At 34.2% G+C, this 15,152-nt stretch overlaps 1 protein-coding gene across 6 annotated transcripts in view; it reads right to left on the minus strand.

Moving 5' to 3' along the window:
• Kcnt2 (potassium sodium-activated channel subfamily T member 2) overlaps nucleotides 1–15,152 on the minus strand; it is a 360,005-nt gene that overhangs the window by 184,997 nt on the left and 159,856 nt on the right. For all 6 annotated transcript variants that reach the window (XM_005335358.4, XM_040276882.2, XM_005335357.4 and 3 more), the window contains exon 9: nucleotides 314–494. In XM_005335358.4, the coding sequence (XP_005335415.1) occupies nucleotides 314–494 (181 nt within the window). The remainder of the gene's footprint in view (nucleotides 1–313; nucleotides 495–15,152) is intronic.

The following is a 15,152-nucleotide window of genomic DNA, read 5'->3' on the forward strand; positions in this document are numbered from 1 at the left end:
ACCATCCAATAATAGCATCATAGTATCCCATAATTAATGTGATTTAACACTGTCTATATAAAGAAAAGCAACTCAAATAATTAAAACAAGATGTGAGCTATCAATTGGTCTGAAGGAAGAAAACACTTCACTGTTTCTAATAAAGCAAAAAAATGGAATTCTTGAAATAATTTACATAATTGATATAAGAAGAGAATGTGGTGGTATATTACTGCTAGATGAATAAGGCACCCAGTATTTTTCTTAGAATATGGAATATTCAATTTTACAAGGCTTTGAACACTTCTATAAAATTTAGCAAGGTTATATTTACCTGTATGGGTAAAACCACAAGAGCAACACAGATCATAGCAACAACAAAAAGCTTGGAAGACCACGTTTCAGGAGTGACGTCCCCAAAGCCCACAGTAGAAAATGTCACAATGCAGAAATAAAGGGAATCAAAGAGATTCAGCTTCTTTCCTATTCGTTCCAAATGTTGGATTCCACAAATGCTAAAGAAGCAAAAATGCATTAAAATTAAAACTCTGCAAATTGAACATATTATTTCTCACCATTATTATTTTGAAAGTCAAAGCACATTTAATAAAACCATTTAGCAATTGATCTCTTACATTTCACAATGTTTTTCCCAGAGAAATATAATATTCAAGTATTTTCTATACTAACCAGATATAGTCTTATTTTCATTACCAGCCAAAAATGTTAGCCAAAATATCATAAAGTATATTTGAATAATGATTCAATGAATAGAGTTAATTTCATGGATAACACACAAAGATACTGAAGGCATGTTAAGGAAACAAAGGACAAGAATTTGTTAAATCAAATTTCTGTAAAAATATCAAAAGTCATTTTACTGTATACATACAGCAAAGTCTTGAGTTAACAATTATCCAATGCTATAGTTTGTTGTCCCTGACAAAACACATGATCAAATTTATTTATCATTGTGATTATGCATTAAGAAGTGGGACATGTCCACTCTCGGTATGGATTAATGCCTGTGGGAGTAGGGTTTATTTATTATTTTATAAAGGTTGCAACAAGATACAATTCTGTAGGAGTAAAATATAACATCCTGTATTTGAGTCCAAACAACCAATTCTATCTCCAGTGACAACAGCACTACATGTTTGGTAAAAACCTGTCAAATGAATTATGCTTCATGAAAGGACAGAGAGAATGTGTAGGCGAAACAGGCTTTTTAATCAACCAAGAGGAAAACTAAGAATTTAGCTAATCCTACCGGATATCCTACCATGTTCTGAAATATAATTATATTATATAAAAGTAGGTTAAATGAGAGCACTACAAAGACTTTTGGACAAGTCAACCTAAGACCATGCAGAGAAGATATGGAACCTAGGGTTGTATTAACTAAGGTATAATGAAAAACTTTGAACATTTAACATAGAAAAAAGAACTCCAGTGAAGATGGTAGCAAACTTCAAAAGTACTATCATGAAAAAGAATCATGCTTTTTATAATGTGAGAATAAAGCAACAAAACACCATTTTGCAAGTAGAGTAAAGGTCCTCACTAGGACCATCACTGAGAGCAATCATGTAATTGCTCTTAAAAGTTAAATAAAACCAACTGATAGAGGTTACAGAAAAATAAATCCAGTATTAATATAAGGCAGAATTTTCTAAAAGTTAGATACAGTCACAAAAGAAAAGACTGGGGCAAGGGAGGACTATGGAAGAAGGGTGTGACTATACTAAATATGGTACTAATAACTCGGGAAAGGTTAGACCACATGAAATCCTATCTCTTTCAAACTAAGGACCTAGTATAAAGGAAATTTTTAAAAAGTAGTCATAAAACATTTTAGATGAGTTAAAACAGACAGACTTGTCACCAAAATAGACTTGAGATGACAAAATGTAAATGTAAAGGAAAAATTAAAAAATAGAAGTCATTTGCCAAGGCTGTAAATGGGAAGAGCTTGAAGCCTAAAAGCACTGGGATAAAATTCAAAGAAAAAATGTTCACTTTTAAATTAAAAAAATATATATATTTAAGAGGCCAATTTAATCTCTGCAACTAGGAGAAAGGAATTATATCTTTAATATAGGGTTCTGTGGTCCAATATAATAGCCACAAGCCAGATGTGGCTATTTAAATCCATTAATTAGATTGATTTTAAATTGGGAAACATTGAAAATTTACATCTTCCATTGCACTATCCACATTTCAAGTATTTAATAGCCGTTGTAGCTAGTAGCTACTGTGCTGGACATTTCCTTCACTGCAGAAAGTTCTACAGGAAATTCTGTTTATATTAAACAGAATAGTAATTCAATAATAATTTAATTCAGAGAATTCATTAGATGAGGTGATAGAAGAGCTGAGAGACCAAACAGATGGTTATATAGCAATCCAGAGACTAGCGACAGCAAGAAGCCATTACAATCCCAAAGACAAAGTGCAGATCTTGTTCCAAGATCACCTGGAACAAGCTGGAACCACAGCAGGGGTCTTGAGTGGAAGAAACAGACAAGAAGCTGCCCTTGATGAATATATACAATATAAAGATGGGGAAGGGAAAAATTGACCTTTCTATTCAACCAGCCAATCTCCCTCCAAACCCTCTAATGGCTGATCACAGACAACAGACATGTGACAAAGAGACTTTGGAAACACAGCAAATAAGGATCTGATCCCTGTTAAAATGGATAGAGCCAAGAAAAAAAGAGAAACAAGTCTGAGGTCAAACAGGGTAAGGCCTGGTAATTGTCCTACTATGTCCTCAAGTGGCAGAAGGGACAGGGACAGGGAAATCCCTTTTGCCAAGATATTAAATCTATTCCTCTCTCTCTCTCTCTCTCTCTCTCTCTCTCTCTCTCTCTCTCTCTCTCTCTCTCTCTCTCTCTCTCTCTCTCTCTCTCTCTCTCTCTCTCTCTCTCTCTCTCTCTCTACTGGAGATTGAACTCAGGGACACTTATACACTGAGCCACAACTCCAGCCCTTTTTGTATTTTATTTAGAGACAGAGACTCATTGAGTTGCTTAGGGTCTTGCTGAATTGCTTAGGCTAACTTTAAACTTGTGGTTCTCCTGCCTCAGCCTCCTGAGCCACTGGGATTACAGGCCTGCACCACTGTATGCAACCTTAAACCCATTCTTGAGAGCTCCAAGAAAGTGGGCTTTAATCCATGAGAGTGTTCTATTATAGCAGCACAAAGTGAACTAACACACCAAGTGACTCTCAAAAGAAATCCATAAATGGGACAATCATCTAAGTAAAGCCATTAATGGTATGAAAGTAAGAAACTGTTATAAGGTACTCCCAAATTGGAATCGTTAAAATGGCATTAGAAATATTGCTGCTACTAGTTTCAAAAACCATTATGACTAAGACTGATAAACATATTGTGCATGTTGGAGAGAAATACAGCAAATGCAATATGAAAAATAGTGCATAATTGCTATGATTTGAAAGATGACATTCTCTCCAAAACTCACGGTGAAACATAAATCCTCAATGAGGCAATATTTATTAATGAGGTAATATTTATTAACAGGTAGGCTGTTTAGTAAAGGCCATTATGATGAGTTATTAGAAACGTGGAATAATTTATTGGAAAGCAGAGGAAAGACCATCCTCATACAAAGTGGCATAACTTGGCTGAAATATGTTTATGTCCTAGTACTTTGCAGAAAGAAGGAAGAACTTAAGAGTGATGAACTAGAATATTTAGCAGAAGAAATCTGTAAGTAAATGCTAAGGGCGCTGCATGGTATCTCCTGACTGCTAAAATGAGAGAAGAGTGAAATGGAGAAAAGATGGAATTTATAATCAAAAGGGAAGCAGAACATAAAGATATGGAAAATTCTCATCCTGGCCAGATTGCAAAGAATAAAAATGGTGTTCAGGAGAAAACTCCAAGGGTGGGAGAATGGTAGGGACAGAAGGAAGCCAGATGCCACTCATCCAGACAATGAAAAAGTAACCCTGAAGGTATTATGGAGCCCACCCTGGAGCAAAGAGGTTTCAAGGGAGGAGCCCGAGATGCCTGTGGCACTTTGTGCCCAAGGAAACCTCAGTTGTGATCCCTGCATTCTAGCACAGTACTCCTGAGCCACAGGTGTGGCTCACAGGGGCCCAAGTGTAACCTCAGTAGGCACAGACATGGCTCAGGCTGCTACTCCAGAGGATACAAGTGGTCAACCTCAGAGCAGGCATACAGTGCTGACTCCACAGGTATGCAGACTACATGAGCTAGGAAAGAAGGGCTGCTTCTACTTTGACTTCAAAGGATGTTCTGGACAGCCTTGTGGCTCAGGAGAAGGGCCACAGTGGCGCCACTAGAGAAACTCCTGAGACCCACGGGTGGAGTTTCTCCTGGGACACTGGAACCATCAGATTTCAAACTGTGAAGTCCACTTTGTGGGATGTATCCAAAAAAGCCATGGAAGTGGGAATCTCTCAGTGTCTTAGTGGCCAAGCCCTGTCCAGAATGTCCAAAACTTATAACATGTAATCAAAGAAAATTGCCCTCAAACTTCAGGATTTAGTGCTGTTTTCCTCAAGGACTTGATGACTACACAAGTTAAGACTTTTGGAGCTATTGGGAAGAAAGGAATGAACTTTACAGGACAGTCAGATATGAATTGGGGGGAATCTAAGGTGGAATTCTATGGTTTGAACATTTGTGTTTCTGCCAAAATTTATGTTGAGACCTAAATTTTCAATGCAATACTATTAAAAAAAATGGAGACTTGGAAAGTGATTTAAGTAATGGACAGAGGCTTCATGAGTAGTACTAGTGACTCTATAAAAGAGCTAGGGAGAATGAGCTAGGACCATTTTTGCCCTTCTGTTTTCCACCATGTGAGGACATAGCAAAAAGGGACCATGGTGGAAGTAGACAGAGGGTCCACACCAGACAGCAATTATGCAGCACCTTGATCTTGGACACCCTAGAACCTGGAGCTATCAGAAACAGACTTATGCTTTTATAAATTACCCAGTATCAAATATTTTGTTATAACAGTAAAATGAACTAGCACAAAAATAGAATACAATTCAGGAAAGAAAAAATAAAGAAAGAAGGGTGGGAGAAGATAAATAAAGTACTGATACATGTTACAACATGGATAAACTGCAGAAACTTGCTGAGTAAAAGAAGTCAGATGTAAAGAACACACATGTTTCTGTTTATATGAAATATCCAGAAAAGAGACAGAAAGCAGATTAGTGGTTGCCTGGAACTGATGGTGGGAATATGGAGATGGAAATGTTCTAAAACTGGATTGTGGTGATGGCTACAAAACCCTGTAAATATGTTAAATTAGGATTGAATTTACACTTAAAACGAATGAATTTCATGGTGTATAAATTGTGCTTTTATAAAGCTGTCAAAAAAAAATCAGTGTGTGGTTTTGGACACCCACTAGAGCTTCTGTGTACAACAAGCAGACAGCTCAATTATGATGGCGATTCAATGTTTAAATCCCAAAATTCATTTTCCAGTCTGTTTTGGATATTCTCCCTGTTTGTCTATTAAATATCATAAATATTCAGTTGTCTGAAATCTCTAAATATATCTATCCACCCCGCCCTTGTAACATCAAAGTCTCAGGTGGTGAATTGTTAGGCAAAAGAATAAGTACATATGTAGATCATTCAAGAAACAGAAGAGGGGAAGGAAGGCACTTATTTTACTTCTGAAAGAGAAACTGTTCTTGTTTTGGGTTCTTTTGATTTGTTTTGTTTTGTGTTTTGGGGTTTTGTTTTGTTTTGTTTAACTCCAGTTGTCCAAAATAGTTCAGGAAAATTGCCCTTGTTCTATGCTTTGGAATTTTTTGTGATACACAAGAACACCCAAAACAGAAAATTGATTCATATCAAGTTTATTTGCTCCGCTACTCCTGGACAATATTAATAAACTAATTGTGAAGCTATTCAGATGGAAGTCTAATATAACTAAAGAGAAGAAATGTATAACAACAAATATTTTTGTGGAGTTAGGCCTTTTGAAATGTTATATACAATAAGATATATCTGAGAATGTGAACAGGTTATACACAACTTTTAAGCTTTATTAGAAAATAGAATAAAGAAAGGAAGATAATTAAACCAAGTTACAAATTTCTAAGGAGTCAAATGTTATCTGAGTTTGTTACATTTTCCTTGACTGGTTATTTAGACTTAAGTTACCAAAAAGTGTTCTACTGTGCTTCTTGGACTTAATCTATCCATTCCTTAACGTAACTTACTGTTAATGGCCATATTCAAATTATTTAAACACAGCTTGAAGACAGCTCAATAACAGGTTCAAAAAGGCTAATGGATTCTCACTGATTAAAGTGAGAATCTCTAATTTGTATTATAACAGATTATTATAATAGCTGTCAAAATAATCAGGTCTCCCTAGGTTCATCTCCCCTTTGCAATAATGATATTGTTTCTCCTGTCAAGATGTGAAGTCTGTATTTCCATGTCCTTGAATCTAACCTGGTTTAATGAAATGCTTTGATCAATTGCTGAGTTAATCAATACAAGTAATAGGTTAGGAAAGATTAGGAAATATATAAATAAAAATACATAAATGAAAAAATACAGATAACATGATTCTAAGATAAGTGTTATAAAATTAGTGATGTTAAGTTACCTTAGTTGCCCTAGTTATAAGGTAGAAGAAGTTAACAGTAAAGTAGAAGAAGTAGCAATAAAATAATAATACAATTTTAAGTTATAGGATTTAATGTCACTAGCAGTAAAACATAGACAATATAAGGTGATAAGTGTGTGCTCATAGGTTAACTGTAGTTATAGACAGATACAGACAAGTAAAGGTTAAGTCACAGGTAAGTATAGTCCAATAAAACAATAGTTAAGTATGAGGTGTAGTTATAGACAAGCTTAAATAGATATAACCATAGTAACTCCAATTTTATGGTTCCCATGTGAAACTGTTATATAAGCTGTTTTTAAGAAATATTTTTTTAAAAAATTGTTTTTCTGTGCTTCATACACCTGCAAATGTACTCGAACTCAGGATGTACAACCACAACTGTGCTCAAACCCAGGATGTGACTAATGATTCTGCTCTACTAATTACTTTTCTCAGTCTTAGTATCCTGCTTGCTGGCAATTCTCAGATTCCAAAGGATGTGGTTTTCTTCCTTAAATATTGGAACCATAGACTGCCCAGCACACTTCTATCAGAAAGCCACTTGGGCTCTGGCAGTAGTGTCCCTGGCCAGGAAAAGATAGATAAAATGAAATTCTTTGATTCATTTCAAACTCAAGCTTAGTGTGTTTTCTGAGTGGTCTCCCCATAATACAATAATATGGTGGAAATAGCATTGTGTGATTGCAAATACTAGGCCTTAAAAGTCCTTGCCAATTCTTTCTTGTATTCTTGAATCCCTGAGACCACCATATTGTGTAGTCTGGTATGGTCAATGGAAGCCATGGATTAATGTTATGTCTACCTGAGGCCACATGTTCAGCTGGCACCAACTGCTAGACATGACAGTGGGGTCATCTAGAATCCTTCATTTGTCAGGCTATCAGATGACTAAAATCAAAAGAGTAATTGCAATTGAAATCAGCAGAAAGCTTAATTACCAACCACAAAAATTGGAAGAAATAACAAATTGTACTGCTTTAAGGAACTACATTTTGGGACATCTTGTTATTCAACAACAGATACATGCTAAATATTGAACTATAGACTACAGCATAAGGATCTAATTATTTTTGTATTTTTGAAGTACGTTAGCTCTCTTTCACTTATGGTTTGACTATTTTTCCAGCATAACATATAAACCTTGTCCCCTATATGTCTACCTTTTTTCAATCTATTCCTGAAAATCTCTTTCCAATACTTGACATATATCCAGTTATTTTTAAGAACTACCTCGTGGGACTTTCCTCATGAAGCCTGTCTTGAACCTCAAGTTACAGAGTTCCCTCTGAATTTCATGTATGTATAAGTTCATGTATTGGTTAGGTGAACTTTTACAACAATATGTACATTTAACATTTAATATTTATCACCCCTACTCAACTATCATCTACCCTGGTGACAATAATTATACATTATCTATATTTTAATTTCTGACAGTATTACAGTATTTAGCACAGAATACACAATAGCCAAAAATGAACAACAACAACAAAAGAACTGATTAAACTCTTCCCAAATAATATAGACTAGACTCCAAAAAATATTTCATGGATATGTATTGATTTCTTATTACTGCTTAATAAATTCTTTAAAACATAGCAGCTTTAAACACTATCAGTTTATCATTTTACAGATTTCTGCAGTTGTCTGAGAAACTTCTGCAGTTTTCTTAGATTCATATGTGACTGTGCTCAGCTCGAGCTCTGGCTGGAAAGCAAGCCCTGCAGTGGCTTCACTCTTGTGCTGGATGGTCAGGATTCAGCATTGGTGAGAGTGCCTTGTATTCTCGAGGTGGCTTGACTGGCTTCCTTGCTGTTATCAGAGTAGCACTTCAAAAGGATCAAGATGGATGATGCAAGTCCTCTCAAGATCTAGATTTTATCTCCTTTATTCTATATCAAAGTACATTACAAGACCTACTCTGATGGAAGGAGTGTGGAAATAGACTCATGTAAAATGTTATAAGGGTCACTGCTTATGTTCACAAATACCAAGGCCAGTACATTTTTAAAGGCTTTTTTAAATATCTTCTACAAAACTAAAGATTGTTTCTGTAATTTCTGTTAAAAATAACACCAGAATTTTGATAGGAATTACATTAAATCTATAAATTGCTTTGGGTATCACTGACCTCTTAATAATATTAATTCATTCAATCCATGAACATGGGATATTTATTTTTATACCTATTTGTGTCTTCTTTATTTTTTTTCCAACAGTTTTGTTGTAGTTTTGAATTTCGAGACCTTTTCCTTCCTTAGTCATATTATTTTACTCTTAAGTTATTTTTGTGCTCTTATAAATTCAGTTGTTTTCTTAATTTCTTTTTTAGATACCTTGCTGTTAGTTTATAGGAACATAATTCCTGCATGTATGTTGAGTTGGTGACCTGTAATTTTACTGAATTTGTTTATCAGCTCTCATCTATCAGATTTCTCAGGTATTTTTTAGGGTTTTCTACATAGAAACTCATGTTATCATCAAATAGAGACAATTTCACTTCTTCCTTTCCTATGCAAATGCCTTTTATTTCTTTTTCTTGCTTAACTCCTCTGGGCAAGGATTTCAAGTGGTATATTAAATAGAAATGGTGAGAGTGGGCCTCCTTGCATTGTTCCAATCTTAGGGGAAACACTTTCAACTGCTCACCACTGAGAATAATGTAGCTGTGAGGTTGTCATTATGGCCTTTCCTGGGTTGAGCTGTAACAGCATTCAACTTGAGGTTTAGCTGAAGGAAAGCTTCATGATAGCCTTATATCTACCACCCCTCAAAAAGTCAATCTCATAGAAACAGAACAGAAAGGTAGTTACCAGATGTTATGAGGAAAAAAGGCATGCGAAATTAAAAAACAAAAACATGTTCATTTGAAGGTACACAGTTTCAGTGACTATAGTTAATAAATTATATAGTTCCATACTGTTAAAATCAATTTTAACATGTTTACCACACAGGACAAAATTATAAATTGGTTGAATGATGTGTTAAGTAGCTTAGTTGCATCTTCCCGTAATGGGAATAGACTCAAACATTACATTAGATCCCATAAGTATACCTAATTAGTTCCTCTATCCAAGTGAAAAAATAAGGCAGAAAATACTTAAGCTCAAGAACAGAGAAATCCTTTTAAATTATAGGCCAGATTTTCTTTCTTGTTTGTAAATCTTAATGTACTTTATCATATTTAGGGGGGAAAAAAACCCAAAAACGTTTCTGGCTCTCCTATATCTTTAAATAGAGTTCTGTTACTTATACCTTCTAGGCACACTGACCTACACGCTGTTCCTTAAACATGCCAAGCACGCACCTAACTCTTTTCTCAACTTCAACCCTTAGATTGGCAATACATGCCCCAAAGTTCAAATTGAATCATAAATTTCCTTCCTAAACCTGCTCCTCTCACTCTTAATCATCAGTTCATGATAAATCTAGTTTTCCAGTTGCTTAGGCTAAAACCTTGCTTATAACTTACATCCATTCTCAGCACCTTTCTATATTTAGTTTCCAAATATCCAAAATCCACAGTCACTACTCACCCTTTTACTGAGACCACAATAAGCCAACCCATCATCACTTCCCTGAACTGTAATAGACACTCCCAGCCTTGAGCCAAATAGATTAACATAAGAAAACCTGAGTCAGGCCTTGTTATTCTTATTCCTCTACTCAAATGCCTGATGTGATTATTGCACTTAGAATAAAAACTAGTGCTCTTTCATTTTCCTAGCTCATTACCCAATCTGACCCCTCATTGTGTCCTTAAGGTTTACTTTTTACTCTTCTTCCTGTGGTTTCTTCTGTTCCAGTAACACTGGCATTATTGCCAAGCACATTCTTAGTAAAGACCTTGGCATTATGTATTCTATCTGGCTGGAACTCTACAGTACCAGACAATCCCATGACTAACTCCTTACATTCTTTAAATCCTACGAAAATGCCACCGAATCTATGAGATTTATCTTCATCATCACATATATGTCTAATCTTTTGTAGGTTATTTACGTTCTTTTAAAAATATCCATTTATAAGCCAGGCACAGTGGCTCGGGCCTGTAATCCCAGTGGCTCAGGAGACTGAGGCAGGATCTGAGGATCTGAGGATCCAGACTGAGGATCAGAGTTCAAAGCCAGCCTCAGGAAAAAGTGAGGAGCTAAGCAATTCAGTGAGACCCTGTCTCTAAATAAAATAAAAATAGAGCCGGGGATGTGACTCAGTGATTGAGTGCCCTTGAGTTTAATCCCTGGCACCCTCCCGGCAAAAAAATTCATTTATAGTGTTTGTTATCCATGGCCTGCATTCCTGATGGTGTAGGCCCATTTGTTTCTTCTTCAGTATTACCATGAACACCCAAAATAGTGCCAAGCATATAATAATGTTCATTAATATTTTAAATGAATAAATGAGGATCTGATCATAAAATACATAGACTTCTACTGTGGTATATTTAAATGACCAAGCCATTTTTCCTGTTTAGATATAAAATAAAAATAACACGTGAAAGAAAAATAAAAGCATGCAAAAGTGTTCATCAGACTACTGCTTTCACTATGGAATCTAGTATGAGTAGTAGCAAGATTAGAAACTTTTTAGTGAATAAAACTGGACCCTTATCTCACACAATATACAAAAATTAACTCAAAGTGGGTTGAAGATTTCAGTGCAAGATCTTAAGCTCAAAAACTCCCAGAAGAAACATAAAGAAAAATATTCTCGACATTGGTCTTGGCAATAATGTCCTGGATTGGCATCAAAAAATTAGGTGACAAATACAAAAACAGACAAGTTGAACTAATCAAACTGAAAAGTTTCTGGGAAGGAAACAATTAACCAAATGAAATGGCAAATGAAGAATGAGAGAAAATGTTTGTAAAACCATCTATCTGTTGGGAGTGGCCCTGGCTCCAAAGAGTAATTTCCCCATCCCCTGAGAGAGCCGCCCAATGGTGAGCCCTGCTGACTCTCATGATCCTTACCCACCAATCAGAAAGCACCCTGTGCCAACTGTCAAACCGTTAAACCGTTAAACTGTCATAACTGTCAAACCGCCCCCCAGCTCTATAAATATGCAGAGATGTTCCTCAATAAACAGGCATTTTCTCTGATGACGAGCCTTGTTCGGTCTTTCACTATCCAATAAGAGACTAATTTCCAAAGTACATAAGAATCTCCAATAACTCAATTTCAAAAAAAAAAAAAAAAGAGAGAAAAATGTTCAAGATCACATTTACATGAACTACCTAAAATAGTCACACTCATAAAAGCAGAAAGCAGAATGTTATCTACTAGGCACTGAGAAGGATTGAAGAATTGACCATTGGTGTTCATTGCTCAATGGATATAAAGTTGAAGTTATGCCAGATGAGAACATTCAATTCTGGAGATGATATAATTATCTCCTGTTAACATAGTGCCTATTACTAATAATAAGGTAGTGTGCATTTTAAAATGAGTTAGAAGGGTAGTTCTCATGGTAAGATTTGTTATGTCTCTCTATGTCACAAACACACACAATCACAAAGAACACAACAAAAGTTTCTGCAGGTGATGGATATGTTTAGTATCTTGATTGTGGCTTTGGTATCATAGGTGTATGCATAGTCAAACTCATTGAAATGTAAACATTAAATATGTACAATTTGTAGCCACTGATTATATTTCAGTAAAGCATAAAATAAATACTTCTTTGCCAAATGAGGCAGGTGCAGTGCTAAATAAATCTATTAAATTTCCCACAACCTTTAATCAATCGCAAGTAAGATTTTACTGTCCCTACTAATGAGTGTTTATAACTTCAGCATTTGTATCAGTTAGGAATATTTAAAAACTATGATAAATAAAGAACTTGTAAATATGAAATGCATGTGATGTGCTTAGTGAAACTCATCCTACTGGTATAATGTACAAATAAAATTAAAAACTGGCTTGTTAATTATAATTGACTTTTGAAATATGAGATGTATTTATTTAGTCCCATTACATTCTGAATTTTCTGTGTTGCTAACATTTAGAATGATTTAAGTAACTTTGCTCCTATAACTATTTACTGACCAAATGTTTGACCTATAATCCTCTTGATGTCACTGTTAGTGGATATTGCAACACTAATTTCAGACAATCAGGTTAGTTACTATATACTTAACATTCAAACAAGTTGTCCAGTTGGTGTTTAAGGAAAAAAATAATCACTCTCGATATTAAATAAAGGTTTGCCTGTAATAGGTAAGCAACCTGGACCCTGTTGTCACTTTCACATTCATTTTTTAAACTATTTCAGTTTTTGCTCTTTTGTGAATATATAAACATATAATCACCTTCTTGAAAGTTGTGAATAAAATTTTGAAGAAATTTGCACAAGCTTATCAAATTCTAGATTATCCACATCATTTTTTTAAAAGATGGACTTTAAAACCTTATAGAATCTTAACAATTAGATATTAAACATCCCGAAATTCACTTGTTCCAAGTTTTTCTTTTACAAAAATAAGTGTAAAGACATGGAGAAGCTTAATATAATATCAGAGTCCAAATTGCTCTGATGAACACTATACACCCATAGTATCATTCCTGGATGCCTCTTAGAGAGTATGCAATATCACAAAGGCATCAGTTTTATCTTCTGAAGCACTGCATGTTGTTGTGGCTACAAGCAAAAAAACCTGGAATGTTTTAAAGGTAAGAAAGATAAAGATCTACTTTCATTTTCTATGAAAATAATTCAAAATACAAATAATTTAAATAGTTCATATAAGCCATGTCTTAAAAAATAATTCAGGAAGTAGAAGGAATCAAAAGAAGGTACTGTGTTTTCATAATAGGTAAATGGTCTTTATATACATAATTCTTAAGGCCAAATCAGTTGTAACATTGAAAACATTTCTGATTGCATGATACACAAACTTTAATATTGCTTCTATAACTGATTTTACTTAGAACTATGAATATTCCAATATGCTACTTAAGTGCTTAAAGCAATTACAAGATTATAGTGTATTTTAATATAGATTACTATCTTCCTCCATTCACAGATGTGTTTGGAGTCATTATTAAATTGAAAACTTCAATTCTTCATCATAAATTGAAGAATTTTGGTTATTATTTTGTATATGAACTGAAATGTGATATTAATAATCAGTACCAATTTTCTGATAAACTAAACTCAAGAATCTGCTTAAATACAGCATTTTCATAATCCAAATATCCTACTTTCCTTAGTCCTAAGAGAGATATAACTTTTTAATCAGTAAAGGCCACGCTAAAACATTTAATTAAACACTAAAATGAAAGTAGCTGAAAATTTTAATACTGTGATATTTATTTTAGAATATCAGTAAGCATTTTATCTTCATATCTTTTAGTATTCAAATTTAATAATGGTTTGTGACTGGGCAACTATCTTTATGCATATTTTAAATCTTGCCCAAAATATTTGGTTACACAGCATATCTAACTTTAACAATTTTTTTATTATCATGTATCCTTCACCTACAAATTTAAATTAATTTATTGCAATTTAAAACGCTTTAAAAAAACACATGTTCTAATTGTAGTTTTTCTAAACATAAAAGCTACTCAAATTCATTTAGTGATGCACATTTAAATACAAAATGCAAATGAGTATCTTTTTCTTATTATATTAGTTCTATATAATAAAAGCATCTCTTAAGCTTTAAATTATAACAAAATAATTTACATGCAACTAGAAATGCTATAAAATGATTCCTAAACTTGCATAATGGGAAATTGTTACCATTTAATATTGCAAAAGTTAGTCATGTTTATTCATACAAATAAGTTTATTGATGTTTCACTAGGGTGCTAGATAGGTACCATGATAGATATTACAGATGCAGATATAAATAGAACAAAGCTTTTTCATTCCAGTCTATGTAAGAAAGAGCTTTTAAAATCTAAAGTGAATAACAGTAGCCTCCACTTTGAAATAGTATAACTAATAATACTACAAATTAACATTTGAACATTTCACTTGCTAACCTCCCTAAATTACTTGAGCTTTTCAAACTTCATGCTCAATTGGAAAGCAAATGTAATAACATTAACTTCTTTACTGCCTATTATGAGAATTAAATGAGCTAATGCTCCATGAAATGCCCAGCATAGAATAATGTTCAACGAATTTTAATAATCATTTTGTTACTTACTTCCATAACTTTATGAGAGAAATGGAGGCATAAAAATGAGTTAAATATAAGGAGCAAATATATACATGAAACTACTGCAAAACCTTTGTTTTCTATTTAAAAAGAAACAAATGCTGCTATTAAACAAAGGAGACAGAAATTACAGGGAGCATGTCAATAGAAAACAGTGTGTCTATTCCTCTTTACTATGGATGTCAACAGGATAACAGTAGCAGATAATCATTTAGTGATGTACAATGAGTAGCTGTAAATTTGTCCAGTCCTTTGAAAATTCTGCAAGTCCCCACTGGTATGAAAGTGGAAATTCAGGTGGTCAGAGAAGGCTCCAAAAGAGAAGAGTTAGGGAA

Source organism: Ictidomys tridecemlineatus, chromosome 10 (genome assembly GCF_052094955.1).
Source record: "Ictidomys tridecemlineatus isolate mIctTri1 chromosome 10, mIctTri1.hap1, whole genome shotgun sequence".
NCBI lineage: Eukaryota > Metazoa > Chordata > Mammalia > Rodentia > Sciuridae > Ictidomys > Ictidomys tridecemlineatus.